At 33.7% G+C, this 14,707-nt stretch overlaps 1 protein-coding gene across 1 annotated transcript; it reads left to right on the top strand.

The window, feature by feature from the left end:
• The first annotated feature begins 12,693 nt into the window (after positions 1 to 12,693).
• LOC133864883 (disease resistance protein Pik-1-like) lies at positions 12,694 to 13,427 on the top strand. Its single transcript, XM_062301312.1, has 3 exons — positions 12,694 to 12,772; positions 12,864 to 12,972; positions 13,008 to 13,427. The coding sequence occupies exons 1-3, from the start codon at positions 12,767 to 12,769 to the stop codon at positions 13,292 to 13,294; spliced, it is 402 nt and encodes a 133-aa protein (XP_062157296.1). The 5' UTR covers positions 12,694 to 12,766; the 3' UTR covers positions 13,295 to 13,427.
• Positions 13,428 to 14,707: the final 1,280 nt, after the last annotated feature.

The following is a 14,707-nucleotide window of genomic DNA, read 5'->3' as shown; positions in this document are numbered from 1 at the left end:
TCATACGTACCCTGATACTTAGGGGTGTAAACGAGTTGAGCTACTCGAGATCGGCTCGAATAAACTCGACTCATGCTCGAATCGATTATTAAATGAGCTATTCATGAACACGAAATCAAACTCGATTATTAAACGATACAAACTCGTATAAACTCGACTCGACTCGATTAAAGCTCGTGAACCAGCTCGTATAAGGATCGACTCATTTATATATATATATATATATATATATAAATTTGTTAATATATAACTTATTTTTATAATATAGTATATTAATTAACAATATATTATATGTAAGCATAAATTAAGTAACAAATAAAAATGGTCAGTAAATATTAATTGGTTATAATTGTTTGGTTATATTAATATGTATATAAAATAGTAAAAGTGAATAATATCAATATTTAATTATTAATCACTTAATCATATGATATAATAACAATTCAGATACTTAATCATATAATTTATATTATATTATTCATGTAATGTAATAATACTATATGAACATATAATAATATAATATTACGGCATATGACATGTAATCATTGATTCACTATATCCAATGTTATAACTTATAAGTATCATTGATTCACTATATCCAATGTTATAACTTATAAGTATTATTATTATACTTATGAATCATTACATCATTGTCATTACGTGATCGACGATCTAAGATCATATGAATTGTTAGATAACTTAGATGAATTTTTAGATAACTTGGATCGTATGAATCATATGATCATACGATAATACTTAAGGCATATGATCATATGATTCATATGATATTAGTATTATTAGAAGATAGTTAGGAATTATGATAATTATAACTTATAATGATTGTACTTATTAATGTTTTCATAGATAAATTTTAATTTCGTAAGTCAAGTTATATGATACGATTCATAATTCACTATATATATATCAATCAAGTTATAAGTATAAATTATAGCACATAATGTCATATAAGTATACAAATACAATGATTAAGTATTTAGATACTTAGATACACTGATTAAGTATGATGTAAGATTTTAAGTATCTAATAATTATTAATAATATTTAGAGTCTTAGATACAATTATTAGATATATAGATTACATATATAAGTATGAATTCACATTAATCATATGATATAATATTGTGCATTTGTGCTTGATCATATTATTCATATATAATGACAATGCAATTCATATAATCCCAAATTGAGTTATTAAGATTAGTCGGTTGGTCCAATTAGAATTACCAATGTGTTAATTATAATCACAATTTAAGTGTTATCATTAGAATTTAGATCATATGATCTAACATTGTGCATTTGTGCTATATAACCATTAGATATGAATCATATAATCTAAGAATTATTGTTAGACTTAAAAAAAAAAAAAGAAAGTATTATTACCATTAGATATATAGGACTATATGAAAATATAACAATTATCATTATTAATATTTTAACTTCATATTTATATCGACTATTGTTACAATTTTTTTTTTTTTTATATCAAATACTTATGAATCGACAGAACCGTTATTATATAATATACTTATAAGTTATATCACATGATTCACATGATTTAAGATCAAAGATCAAATGATAATATTTTTTTGTTTGAGATCATATGATAATACTTAGATTATATGATACTATCATTATATTTATACCTATATTAATTTATTAAGTATGTAATTATTAAGATTATGAATTGTTGTATCATAATTCACGAAGAGTTGTTCGTATATAATTAACATACCATATGTACAATTAGACATTTAGACATATATATTGTTTATTAAATTACTATATATATACATACTGATACTTATATGTGCTACGCATTATACTTATACATATAAGCGCATATAATGATACATGTTAAAATGTAGTATTTAGTATATTTACAATTAATTGTTATACTTAATTTCAGAACATAACGTGTGAAACTATAATTTTGATTATTTATAATACTAAATTATATCATTAATGGTTTAATTTTTATTTTTTTAAAAGAGTATAAATGGTAATTATTTAATGCTCGTTAGGCTTAAGGGCAAAATCGGTGTGAACTGCTTGTCCTTGGACCACGATGATACGACTGGCGTGTGGCTCAATACTGCTAATCACGACTAGATCTTGTGCAGTCACTTGCCAATCAGAAGTTCAGAACCAATTCTCCACTTTTTATTTTTTCTACGCAGCGAGCCGTGCGCACACAATGAGTGCAATTAAAGCCTTCAAACATTATCTAAAAAAAATAAATAAATAAAAAATAAAATGCCTTCAAACATTGAACCGCGTGCACTCTTCTCAATCTTCTTGATTCTTCTATCTTTCAAATTGCATTTCTCCTTTTTCCCGTTTCTTTTTCTTTCACATCTTTTCTTCTGCCTTACTATGAAACCTATATGCAAAACCCAACGTCCCTGGTTTCACCGAAAACGGCGTTATTGCTTAACAAAACCGGCGTCGTTTCTCATTTCTGATCTCATATTTTCCAGGTACGCACACTACGTCTCTTCTCTACGCGATTCTCCTGGCTTCGACGTCCTTTTCTTTCAATGTATTATGTATTTCTCTTTTCCGATTTGTGTTCTGCTCTACTCCGGTAAAGCAGAAGACGGAGGATGCGCTCTCTCTCACGCTCCGCTCGTACCACATTGAACCTGAGCCTTGTGAGAAAGCCATGAGTCTCTCTCTCTCTCTCTACTATCTTCGCTCAAAATTGGTTTATTTTTTTGTTGTTTTATTGTTATTTTTCTGCTAAAATAAAGAAAATAATAATTTAAATTATTTGATCTGGGCCGAGCTCGAGTCGAGTACTCGAGCTCGGGATTGACCAAAATGATCGAGCTTGAGCTCGATCAATAAATCTTCAATGGTAAAACGAGCCGATCCCAAACACGAAATTTAGGGTCGTGTCGAGCTCGAGCTTCACATCAACATAAACGAGCCGTTCCCGAACAAGCAATACCCGTCACTTTCTCTTGCTGCATGGTAAAACTCTCTTGACCGAAGAGAAGATGGTATCTACAGCCAAGATTTTGGCTTAAGGGGGTCAAGAATTTTTTTTTTTTTTTTTTTTGATAAATGAAAAAAAAAAATCCAAAGTTAATAAAAAATTAAATAATTTTTTTTTTAAAAAAATAACTAACACAATAAATAAATAATTTTACAAAATTTAATTAATGCTTAAAACATAAAAATGTAATTTATAATTTATTTTTGTCCCATCTAGTGTTCTTTTATTCTGTTGTTGTCCATGATTATATTTACATGCGATTTAAATATAACCTAATAACCCCATACAGCCATGCTCCTATCTAACCTAAACCAAGGCTAAGGCTTAGTAGGCTAAGGGTTTTTTTTTTTTTATTATTATTATTATTTTTTTTTTAAATAATAGTAATAATAAAATAGCTAAGGTTGTAAATGGTGGTCTCTTAGAGCATCCCCATTGGATCATCTAAACTTGAATCTATTTTACATAATCAAAATCCACTTTTTGCTAGTTTAGATAACCATCTTTAAAACTATCATCCATCCAATTATCTACATTTCTATCTATTTTATTAAAATAATCATCTTTAATATTTTATTATTATTTTTGTTAAAAACTCATACCCACTCCTCTCCACAAACCCGAAATCACCTCTCACAGCCATTTCATCAAACAAACCTCATACCCAATCCTCCCGCCGGCACGCTTCTCCGATGACCTTGCCGACCTAACCCTCATCCGCAAGGCCACCCGCCTTTCCCCCATGTGCACGTGCTCCACGCACTCCCACTTGGGCACCGCCACCAATCCCAAGCCCAAGATTGCCTTCCTCTTCCTCACAAACTCCGACCTCTCTTTCGCTCCCTTTCTCGAGAAATTCTTCCATGGCAACCGTCACCTCTACAACATCTACGTCCACGCCGACCCATCGGTGTAAATCACCCCTCCCGGCGGTGTATTCCAAGGCCGGTTCTGCGTCCACACCGACCAAATCCCATACCCATCCTCCAACCTATTGAGGAAACAATCCAAAGAGAAAACCCAACTTCCAGTTGAGCCTACAAGACTGCCAAAAAATTCACCTAACAGGAAAGCAAAGCCAAATCAATGGAAAGGAAAAGGAGAGAAAAAAAAAAAAAAAAAAAAAGAAGAAGAAGGAGAAGGAGAAGAGTACGAGAGAGAGAGAGAGACGCGGAGAATGACGCGAAAAAGAGGAAAAAAGGTGAAAGAAAGTGAGAGAAAGAAGTATAAAATAATGATAGATGTGTGAACAGTGTCCCGCCACATGTGGCGGGACACTGTTCACAAATGCTCATGAATGTATTCTGGCGTTGGGTTTAGATAATCTGATGGAGGGGCTTTTTCTTGCTTTGGTTACCTATTATACATTTACAGTGGATTTTACATAACCCACTGTGAATGCTCTTACTTGTTTGACTTAAAGCCAACTCATCAAGTCCCATAATTCATCCAATATATCCCATCCTTCAAAAAAGTGCATTGCTTTAGACGTCATGTGTCCTCTTTATTTCTTTTTTTTCTTTTTCTTTTTTCCTGAGTGATATAGAGTACGGTGCGAACGTTTTGACAGTTTTATTTAAAGTTAAACTGTGCGTTTTTGTTAAAAGTAGAAATGAGTGGCTCGTCTTCAACCTCCATCATCTTCAACCTGTGTTTAATGTTCTGATTTCAAGTTTCAGTTGTTTGACCTAATTAAGAAACCACTTGAAAAAGTAACAAAACGTCGGTGTGACTCAGGTATTTCAATCATTTTGAAAAATATTTGCCCCTACATGAGTTTTTGAGAGGGGGCAACCAAAATTTCCGAAAAAAAAATTCTTAAAGTAAATGAAGTTTTTGGGAGGTGAGGGGGGTGGGGGCATTTGACCCCTCTCGACCCCCCTCCCTCCGTCCCTGAGTATCTAGAATCAGATGGGAAGCAAAAACTAAGATCTTGGCTAAGTTCACTCCAAGATTCTCCTTGCAATGGTTGAGTTGTTATGATTCAATTGAGAACTATGGGTTTTTTTCTGTTTTAGTTGTAGCTAATTCTGCAGCTTAGTTGTATATAGTTGGAGCACTTGTATCCAGTTTGACAGGAGAGTTTGTATTGTTGAGTTTGGTTTATAAAAATTTTAATTCATAAAAAAAAAAAAAACAAAAAAAAAGTTTTAGGTTCAATTAAATAAAATATGGAAATTGAAATAGAATTATCGAAGACCTCAAATTAAAGTTTAATTTAGGTCAAATGGAGTCAGATCGCTTCATGCCCTGCGTCAAAATGTTCATCTCATAGAGATCTATATTCTCATAAAACTTTCTGACGATCGATGGCTGAGAATGAATCAATAGAATTAGAGTGTTAATAATTAATAATAAAATATAACCATAAGTTTACTACAACAAAAAAAAAAAAAAAAAAAAAAAAAAAAAAGAAAAAGAAAAAAAAGAAAAAAGAAAAAAGGAGGCTGCTAGAGCCACTTGATGGGTGTGACACGGACACCCAGCAAGTGTTGCAACGTGGCACCGCATGGTCACATAGGGGCTAAAAAGAGTAAATAGTATTTCGGAGGTAAAAAGGGTAATTTTTACAAATTAGTTTAGGGAGTTCTTCTCGTTGGTCTCTTCAATTATGTGTATGTCCATTTTTTTCAAATTATGTTTTTATAATGTCAAAATTAGTCTGCGAAGTTTAGACTTTAGATTAATATTTTATTTATATAATGTTGTTATATTCAATTTATTATTAAAAAAATATATATATGATAGAGTCCTTGTAATACTCAAATAAAATTGAGAACTTCGCAATAGCACTATTATAATGCCCGAGAACACTAAAATATTTTAATAATATTTATATCTATATCGTAGCAATGCTAGTATGAAAATATGAGTAAATGGTACGATAGTTGTCATAATGCATGCCCAAGTGACATTAAGACCTCATAGATATATTGTTACCTTGTCGAAATAAATAATGAGAATATAACAAAATACTTAGGATAATAAAATAATACCTAGGATTATGTCCATGCTATAACGTGAATTGTATCATGCATCCACTATCATGATGTCATGCTCGCGAGATATTTACAATCTATAAATATGTCATTATGCTGCCAATTTTTGGATAGAGTATAGGGATAGTATACTAGATAAATCTTTATCATTTGATAAAGATTAATTTATCTAGATTTGAATATGAGTTATAGTTTATCTAAACTATCTTGATAGTCATCTACAAGCAAGTTGTATAGTTTTAGGTTTCTACTTCTAGTCTTGCTAAGACCATTCCTATAAAGTCGTCAAACAAACAAAATCACCAAAATCAAACGATTTTACTCAAAATCTCGTCTCCAACGAGCTCGTCGCCTCTACAGTAAAATTGATGATTGTCAGAAACCCTCGTTTTATGAGACGAGGGCAAAGTCGATCGTCTGTTGTTATTTTGCATTTGTTTATTCCATTTTTGCGGGGAAGGTTGTTGATGAGCAGAAGATCAACACCAAAAATATCACAGGGGAGACACACAATCGGAAATCACAAGGGAGACACAATCGGAAATATCATAGCAAATACACAAGAAACACGTTCGGCCGGAACAGGTAGATCAACATCAAAAATACACAGGGTTCATTAAAACCTATTAATCAATAATAGCCCAAATTAATCAATAATAATCCAAATCAAAAACAAAAAAAAATTACATTAAGAATTTTATGTTTAATCACAGAAAATTCACCAAAAGTCATTTCTCAACTCACCGGAAACACCCAACGGAAACCCACTGGAATTGCCACGATTTTCACCGGAAAATCACCTCACATCCACCGGAGATGGGTTCTGACCGATGACCCATGGACGTGGGTCTTTGGCTTCGTCGGATTTCTGTGTCCTCCACAATCGAGCTGGGTCTCTCAAGTCTCAGGTCTCCTAGAAAATGGGTTCCGATTGGTCACGGGTTGTAGAACGATTTCGGCGGAATTCACTCCACAGGCCACTGATCATCATGCCTCCTGCTCCTCCGACAACAATCCATGGAACCCACCGAAAATTGGCGTCTCTAGACGGTCGGATCTTCTCTGGTTCTATCTCCCAATCTCTCGGGTCTGATCTCTACCGGTGTGCTCTCTCCCTTGATCTCAATCTCTCTCTCTCTCTCTCATTCACTATCTCACTGTCTCTCAGTGTGGAGAGCGAAGAAGGAAGAGGAATCGGATTAGAGAAAGAAGGAAAGAAGAGAAAGAAGAAGAAAATAATAGAAGTGTGCGTAAAAGAAGAGAATAGAAGAAAACGGAAAGGGAGATATGAATTCTAGAACGGTCCGAAAAAAGTACGTTGGTTGAAAAGTTAATAAAAAATAGTATTTATTTTGAAGTAGGGAATATTTGGAGAGTTTGATATTTTAGAGCTTTTGAAAACTAGGTAGCTAAAATAACAAAAGTAATATTTTTTCGTCAAAATTTGCTGAAATTTTGATGACTTCACTACAAATGCTCTAAGCTTATCATATTTGCTTTTATCTTGTAAAGTCCTATTAAATGACTAACTCTTTATTCGGTATATATGAAGATCACTGACCTACAGTTAAGGCAAGCAAAAACATCAAACAATCATAAACTCTATATGGTATCAGAGCCTCGCCTATCAAGACAAACATCTATGGCCACTCCCCCTCCCATCTCCAAAACTACCTCTTCCCAAACAGCGCCTCCTGTTTCACACCAACCTCAAATCAATTCTTTTGCAAACCCAACAGCACTTCAACATATGCTTCATCTTATTTCTGAAAAGCTCAACCAAGATAACTACATCTTATGGTGATATTTTATGATTCCCTTCCTTGAGGGCCAAAATCTCATTGGCTATGTCGATAGAACTCATCCACGACCACCCCAAATTCAAAACAAAATTGTAACATCTCAGCATTTGGAGGATAATTTTTTTTTCTTTCTCATCAATAATTTCATGGTTCCAGATCAATTAGTAAGACAGGTAAACCAGGTTTTTCATATACTAGACTGTAAGTTGGCTCATTTCCTTCCATCATGCATGCATGCATGATATAATTAACTTAAAATTGGCATTAGGAATAATCCCCATCAAAGCAATGTTATATATTGCATGAATGCATGCATGCACGTGTCAAATAGTTAATTAATCAAGCTATTAATATATGTGGTTGTAATTAGTGTGATGGGTACCAAAGAACTGGGTGCTACAATCTTGACTGTCCTGGTTTCGTGCAAGTAAACCATAGATTTGTAATTGGTTCTCCCATAAAGCCTTTTTCAAGCTACAAAGCGAAGCAATATGAGATTGGAATAACCATATACAAGGTAATATATATGCATATGCATGTCTATTTCATGTCTATTTTTGCTGTAATTAAATTCATTTTCTAGTTTACTAAATTCTTCAAGTTATATATATGATTCAGAATAACAGAAATTGGTGGCTACAAGTGCAAGATCAGGTACTTGGATACTGGCCTCACTTAATCTTCACAAGATTAGCAACCAGTGCTACCGGAGTTAGCTGGGGTGGAGAGATTTACAACAAAGGCCAAGGGGGTCATCACACATCAACTCAAATGGGGAGTGGACATTTTCCGAGTGAAGGATATGGAAAAGCAAGTTATTTTTGCAATATTCAATATATGGATTATACAGGCAGATTCAATGACCCTGATCACGGATTGGTAGCATATGCAACGAAACCTTCGTGCTATAGTACTATAAGTGTTGCCAACAATAAGAATAGAGGCTATGGAACCCATTTCTTTTTTGGAGGTCCTGGGTATTCGGCAATATGTCTGTCTTAGAAAGGAAAGCAAAAAAAAAAAAAAAAATGATAGAGTAATAAATCACATACATGTTGGAGAAATCAAAATGTCTTGAGAAGTGAAAACAATATCACTACAACCTGTACCCTCCAATTGTATTTTCAATAATATCTTTAATAAGTTGAAATTCAGTCATTAATTGGATAAGTTTTTGTGCTTATATTAAAGCTCGATCTGTTTGTTACTGTTATTTTTATTTATTTATTTATTTATTTTAAAAATAATAATTTCTTACTTTTGAGTGTTTGACGCGGCATAAAATATTTGTCAACCTGAAAATGTTTTTAGTTAACTAAGAAAAATAACATTTATGGGGCATAAAATGATTACGCTTTTCATTTGTGTAAATCATTTTCAGTCACACTCTCACACGCCTAGGCAACCAATTGTGAGAGGGCCCCATATGAGGCCTACTTGCCTGAGTAGGTCTCGAGCTTCCTGAACACCTGCTTGGCAGCAAAATGGCCAAGCAATTGCACTAGATTATCTCAATTACACCTCCAAATGCATTCTATTCTCACACACTCTTTTCTTCCACAACCCTTCTTCGTAACAAAGATGGAAGGATCTAGCGCCCTGACTTTCTAAACAAATCGTAAGTGTAATTATCTAGAATTACATGTAACACTACTACATAAAACAACAACAAATTTTTTTTTTTTTTTAAAATATCAAAGTTTTCCTCAAAAGTATAATTGTACCAGAATATTTAAGAACTTCACATATTATATATATATATATATATATATATATTGATAAGTCTTAAATTATTCGATTTAAGACCCCTTAAATTGCATTTGTTAGACCTAGTTCGTATTGTATATATAACGTTTTATTGTAGTTTTGTTTTTTGTCTTATTTTCAGGTCTTAGTTGAAATCTAATTCAAAACACTTGAATTAGACCTGAAAATACATCAAGAGTACTTTAGTCATTTTCCTGCAAGTTGAAGAATTGGCCAAGGCAGTTCGATCGATTCACATAAAATTGGATCGATCGAAAGTTAGATCGATCGAAATAAAAGTAGATCGATCGAATTCTCCATCTTCCAGAAAATCAGATATTTCCAGATCTTTGCATTCTTTATGCAATTCAAATCATAAGTTGGATTTTGTGGACAGAAATGGACGCCGACCAGCTCTGTTTGTGCGGCTAGAATTAACTCTTGATGGTCTTTTGTAAATCCAATTCTCTCTATATATATGAGATTAGGGATTTAGGTTTAAATATGCATCTTTTGGGGTTTGTTCGGATTTTCTCAGGTGTATCACTTTAATTTCTCATGTTTTAGTTTACTTTGATGCACGTTTTCTGGGCTTAATTCTAGAGAGCAATTTCTTCTTCTTTTTCCTCTTTGTTCTTCATGTTCTAGCTTAGGTTTTTCTCCCTTTTTGTAATCCAAATTTCCTTAGTTTAATATAGTTGTTTTTAATTCATTTCCTTCTTGTTTCTTTACTGTTTTCCTTTAAATTCATGCTTAGATTAGATTCAATTCATGTTTAGCTAAATTCTATCTTAGGGTTTGATCCTAATCCTATCCAAAACCTATGTAGTGTTCTTGAGGTTCTTAGGATTTTCTTTAGATGTTTGATGATTGTTAAGGGCTAGAGGATATCAAAACCCATGCTAAAAGGTTTTGGTATCAAGATTCCAATCTATTTATTCATGAAAAAGAGTTAAACTTGTCTATGAGTTTTCTTAGATTTCTTGAGTAAAACCAACATTCTTAGAAATAAGAATGATGTCTTTTGCAATGGTTCTATATGACTTGATGTATGACTACCTATTAGAGTCACTTTATAAGGTATGCTAGGGAACACCGATCATTTCATACCTTTGGTAGTATAGAATGTATTTCCATTGTAGTTTAATCTTTACATGGAATAGATCGGTGTGAAACTAGATACCTTATCATTGTGGCCTAGTTAGAGTTTTCGTGTATCTTGTATGCTTATTGGGATGTTTTTTAGAGTAGTAAGTTAGGGAGCATTAGTCACTCCACTCCTTTGGTAGAGTAAATGTTTTTCAATTATAGTGTAATCTTTACGTGGAGTAGATTAATGTAAAACTAGGTGCTTTATAACTACGTCTTAACGAAAGTATTTTCGTGTCGAGGTCGTCGTAATGGTTGACGCCCATTACGCGCTCATATCAAGCATGTTAGGAAGATCCATATAGACTTTAAGCATTTCATTGGTTGAGGATTGGATAAGATCAACACCCTAAGTTTTCTCTTAGTTTGTTTTCATTTTCCGCTTTCATTTATTACCTTAATTGTTGTAGCTTCAATTCTACAACCTTTGCTTTTGTTTTTATTTTTAAGTTAAGTTAAATACGCTATTTAAATATCCTATTACGCAAAACAACCAATAATCTCTGTGGTTCGATCACCCTTACTATAGTACAATCGATACGTACTATTGCGAGTGGTAAATTTATAAATTTAAAATCCACGTAGCCGCTTGGCGCGCTACCATATATATTAACAACTAAAGCGTAGTTTACCAAAACTGCCACAGACAGCAGGCTACATCCTTTACAAGGTTAACAACCACACACTATAGATCAAAAGTTGCCATAAAATACACACATCTAAAACCCAAAGAATTAAATAATGCAGGGTCAGTAAGTTTGAACTTACAATTCAGGCTTATACTCTTATGATAACTCTCTGCGCCTTCGTAAATTTTTTGCATTAACATTGTATCTTCATATTAGCATATATTCTTAATTTCTCATTCCTAAGCCTTACTTTAAATCTTAAAAAAATTTAGGCAGCATAACGCTATGTTTACAATGTCATAAATGCAACTTAAGCATCATAACGACATATCTAAATATTTTAATATTATTTGGACATCATAACGACATATCTAAAATATCTTAAAATTATTTGACCATCACAACGGCGCTATTATAAAATATCTAAAAATATTTAGGCAGCACCACGACGCATTTGTAATTTTAAAAGAATGATTGAATATAATATCCTTCACTGAGATATTCAATCACACTTTTCCTAACAAATTAGGCATTATATCAACATAATATAAATTCTAACAACTTAAATAGACATAAACTAAGGATAAAAGAATCTATACCTAGCAATTACACTGCTCCAAAATTTTATCACTATTCGAACTATTTCTCTCTTTTAATTTCTTTATTTATTTATTTTTTTCTTTCTATTACTCTGAGTAACCAAGAAGGAGAGTAAATTTTTTTGTGAGAAAACTGTTGCAGGTTCGTGGGTATTTATAGGTAAAATTTTAAGGACACATCTGGAATTTCTTAAAAAGATCAAATATGGGCGCTTTAAGGCTTCACTTTCCCATTTCCTTTCTCCTTTGTTTGACTTGTCAGCACTCTCATTTCCTCTCTTTTGAAAACTCCTCCAAACTTGGTTTAGATTTTGTCTTATTCTTTGGCTATTCTTCATCCTTTTTCTTTTGAAACAAAACTCCTCACTTCGATATAGTATATACCCATTACTGGTAGGTTTAGGTCGACTTCCATGGATTGGCGTTGGTCGGGAGTCACGACAACAATGGGGCTTCAAGGGACCCAAATCTTGGGCTCCCTTCCAAGACCTCCTGTTATGGAAATTGAAATTCAAGCGTTACGTTCCAGAAATATAAATAGAATTATATTATTCAATATTTGACTGAACGCGACTTAAGCCCGGTTGACTCACGAGTCAGCGGACTAATCGTGTGAATATGCCAAAAACAGAGTGTTCGTAGAAAATGAACAGACAGAGCAGTCCATACAAGCAGATTAATAGACTAGTTCCAGAAAGGCCTATAAATACACGTATCCCAAACGACGTTCCTACAATAACAAGTTAACAACACAATTCTACTTTCAATTTCTTCATCATTCTCTCTCGGCCCCTACAATCATAATCAAAAATTAGCCAACACCATGAAGGTATACAAATTTTGGCTTTGTTTTTAACTTAATATAATTAGTAAATCAAAAAGAAAGAAATCTTTTTCTAATTGAAATTCTTTCTCTGCAGCAAATTGTGGTGCTCAAGGTGTCCATGGACGGGAAGAGGTCTTTTTTCTGTATTATGGCTGGACAGGAGCCCCGCACCAAAGCCATGAAGATTGCAGTTAGCGTTCCAGGTAACAATATATATATTATTCCGATCCATTTGCAGGGGTGGAAGCAGCAAGTTTGAAAGGGGACGACAAGGACCAGATAGAGGTGAAAGGGGAAGGGATTGACACCGTCAAACTTACGAAGTTGATCCGGAAGAAAGTAGGGTATGCAGATATAGTAAGCGTGGCGGAAGAGAAGAAAGAAGAGAAGAAAGAAGAGAAAAAGGATGGGGAGCCGGAAGTGCAAGTGGTGTGGCCGTACGCGAGTGGTGTGTCTAATTACTACCCAATCTATCACGAGATGAACCAGGAGTACCCCTGCAATCCTTCTTGCTCCATCATGTAACTATTTATTTATTTATCAATATATAATAGGGAGAGTACGTAATTTCCATATACATCTTGTCTTCACTTTCTCACCAATATGTATATATATGTATCCCAATCTATCACGAGATGAACCAGGAGTACCCCTACAATCCTACTTGCTCCATCATGTAACTATTTATTTATTTATCAATATATAATAGGGGGAATACGTAATTCCCATATATATATATATATATATATATATGCAAATTGGGATGTGTTATTCATATATTATATTATTATATATTAATTCTACATCAAGACATATTGTGTGTGGGATCCCATATGCACATGTATGGAACCACATGCATGAGTCTCACACCCTATGACCTTGTTTGGTTTGCAGAATGACTATTCTTTTAGGAAAAAAAAAATAGTTATTCCTATAAATAGAAGGTGGCGGGATGGAATGACTATTCTTTTAGGAAAAAAAAATAGCTATTCCTATAAATAGAAGGTGGCGGAATGGAATGACTATCCCTAATCTTTAAATTGGTAAGAACTCATATATTTTAATTGGAATCCAATCAAAATTACTAAAAAAACCCCACATTTTTTTTTAAAAAAAAAAAAAAAAAAGAAAAGAAAAAGAAAACCCATGGAGGGCTGACCACCCATGGGGGTGGTCGGCCGCCCACCAAGAGCCTGTGCCACCCCCAAAAGCGCTGGGGGTGGTCGCACCGCCCCTGGAACGCCTTGGAGGTCCACCACGAGGTGTTCCGGGGGTGGTGCGACCACCCTCGGCTCTATATATGGGCCAGCCGGCCAGTCAGTGAAGGGTTTGGTTTTTTTTGTTTTTTGTTTTTTCTTTTAAGAAAATAAATTATGAAATAAATGGTTTTTTCTGGAAAATATTGCATTTACCCCAAGAAATAGCTATTCCTCTCATTTTTTAGAGGAATATGTATTCCAATAGGAATAACTATTCCAAGGAATAGACCCCTCCAAACAAAAGAATGACTATTCCATAGGAATAGCCATTCCATTCCAGGGGTCTATTCAGCAAACCAAATAGGGCCTATGCGTCTTAGTGTAAAATTAATGTAAGATAATGTGATATAGAATAATCATTTCTCATGCGAATTAACTTGAGAACAACGTTCATACGTAGATCAAGATCCACGGTAATTTTTAAAAATCGCCGTGGTAGCAATACTTACAATATTAGCCGTTTATTTATATCAACGGCTCAAACAGGAGCCACGTCATTAATCTGCGTGAAGGGATTTAAAATTCTAAAAACTCCTCAATTATTAATTTTTAGGAAATGTTAGTTTTACAACAGGTGCACAACAAGTGCACTCTCCCCCTCACATGAGGGTGGGGCCCAGTGTTCTAAATCCTCTCAGCTCTACCATGCATACTCCAGCCCCCATCTCTTCTCCTCCAA

This window comes from Alnus glutinosa, chromosome 3 (assembly GCF_958979055.1).
Source record: "Alnus glutinosa chromosome 3, dhAlnGlut1.1, whole genome shotgun sequence".
In the NCBI taxonomy this organism is placed as follows: domain Eukaryota; kingdom Viridiplantae; phylum Streptophyta; class Magnoliopsida; order Fagales; family Betulaceae; genus Alnus; species Alnus glutinosa.
Note: the sequence above shows the minus strand (reverse complement) of the source record. Positions and strands in the feature narration are given on the sequence as shown.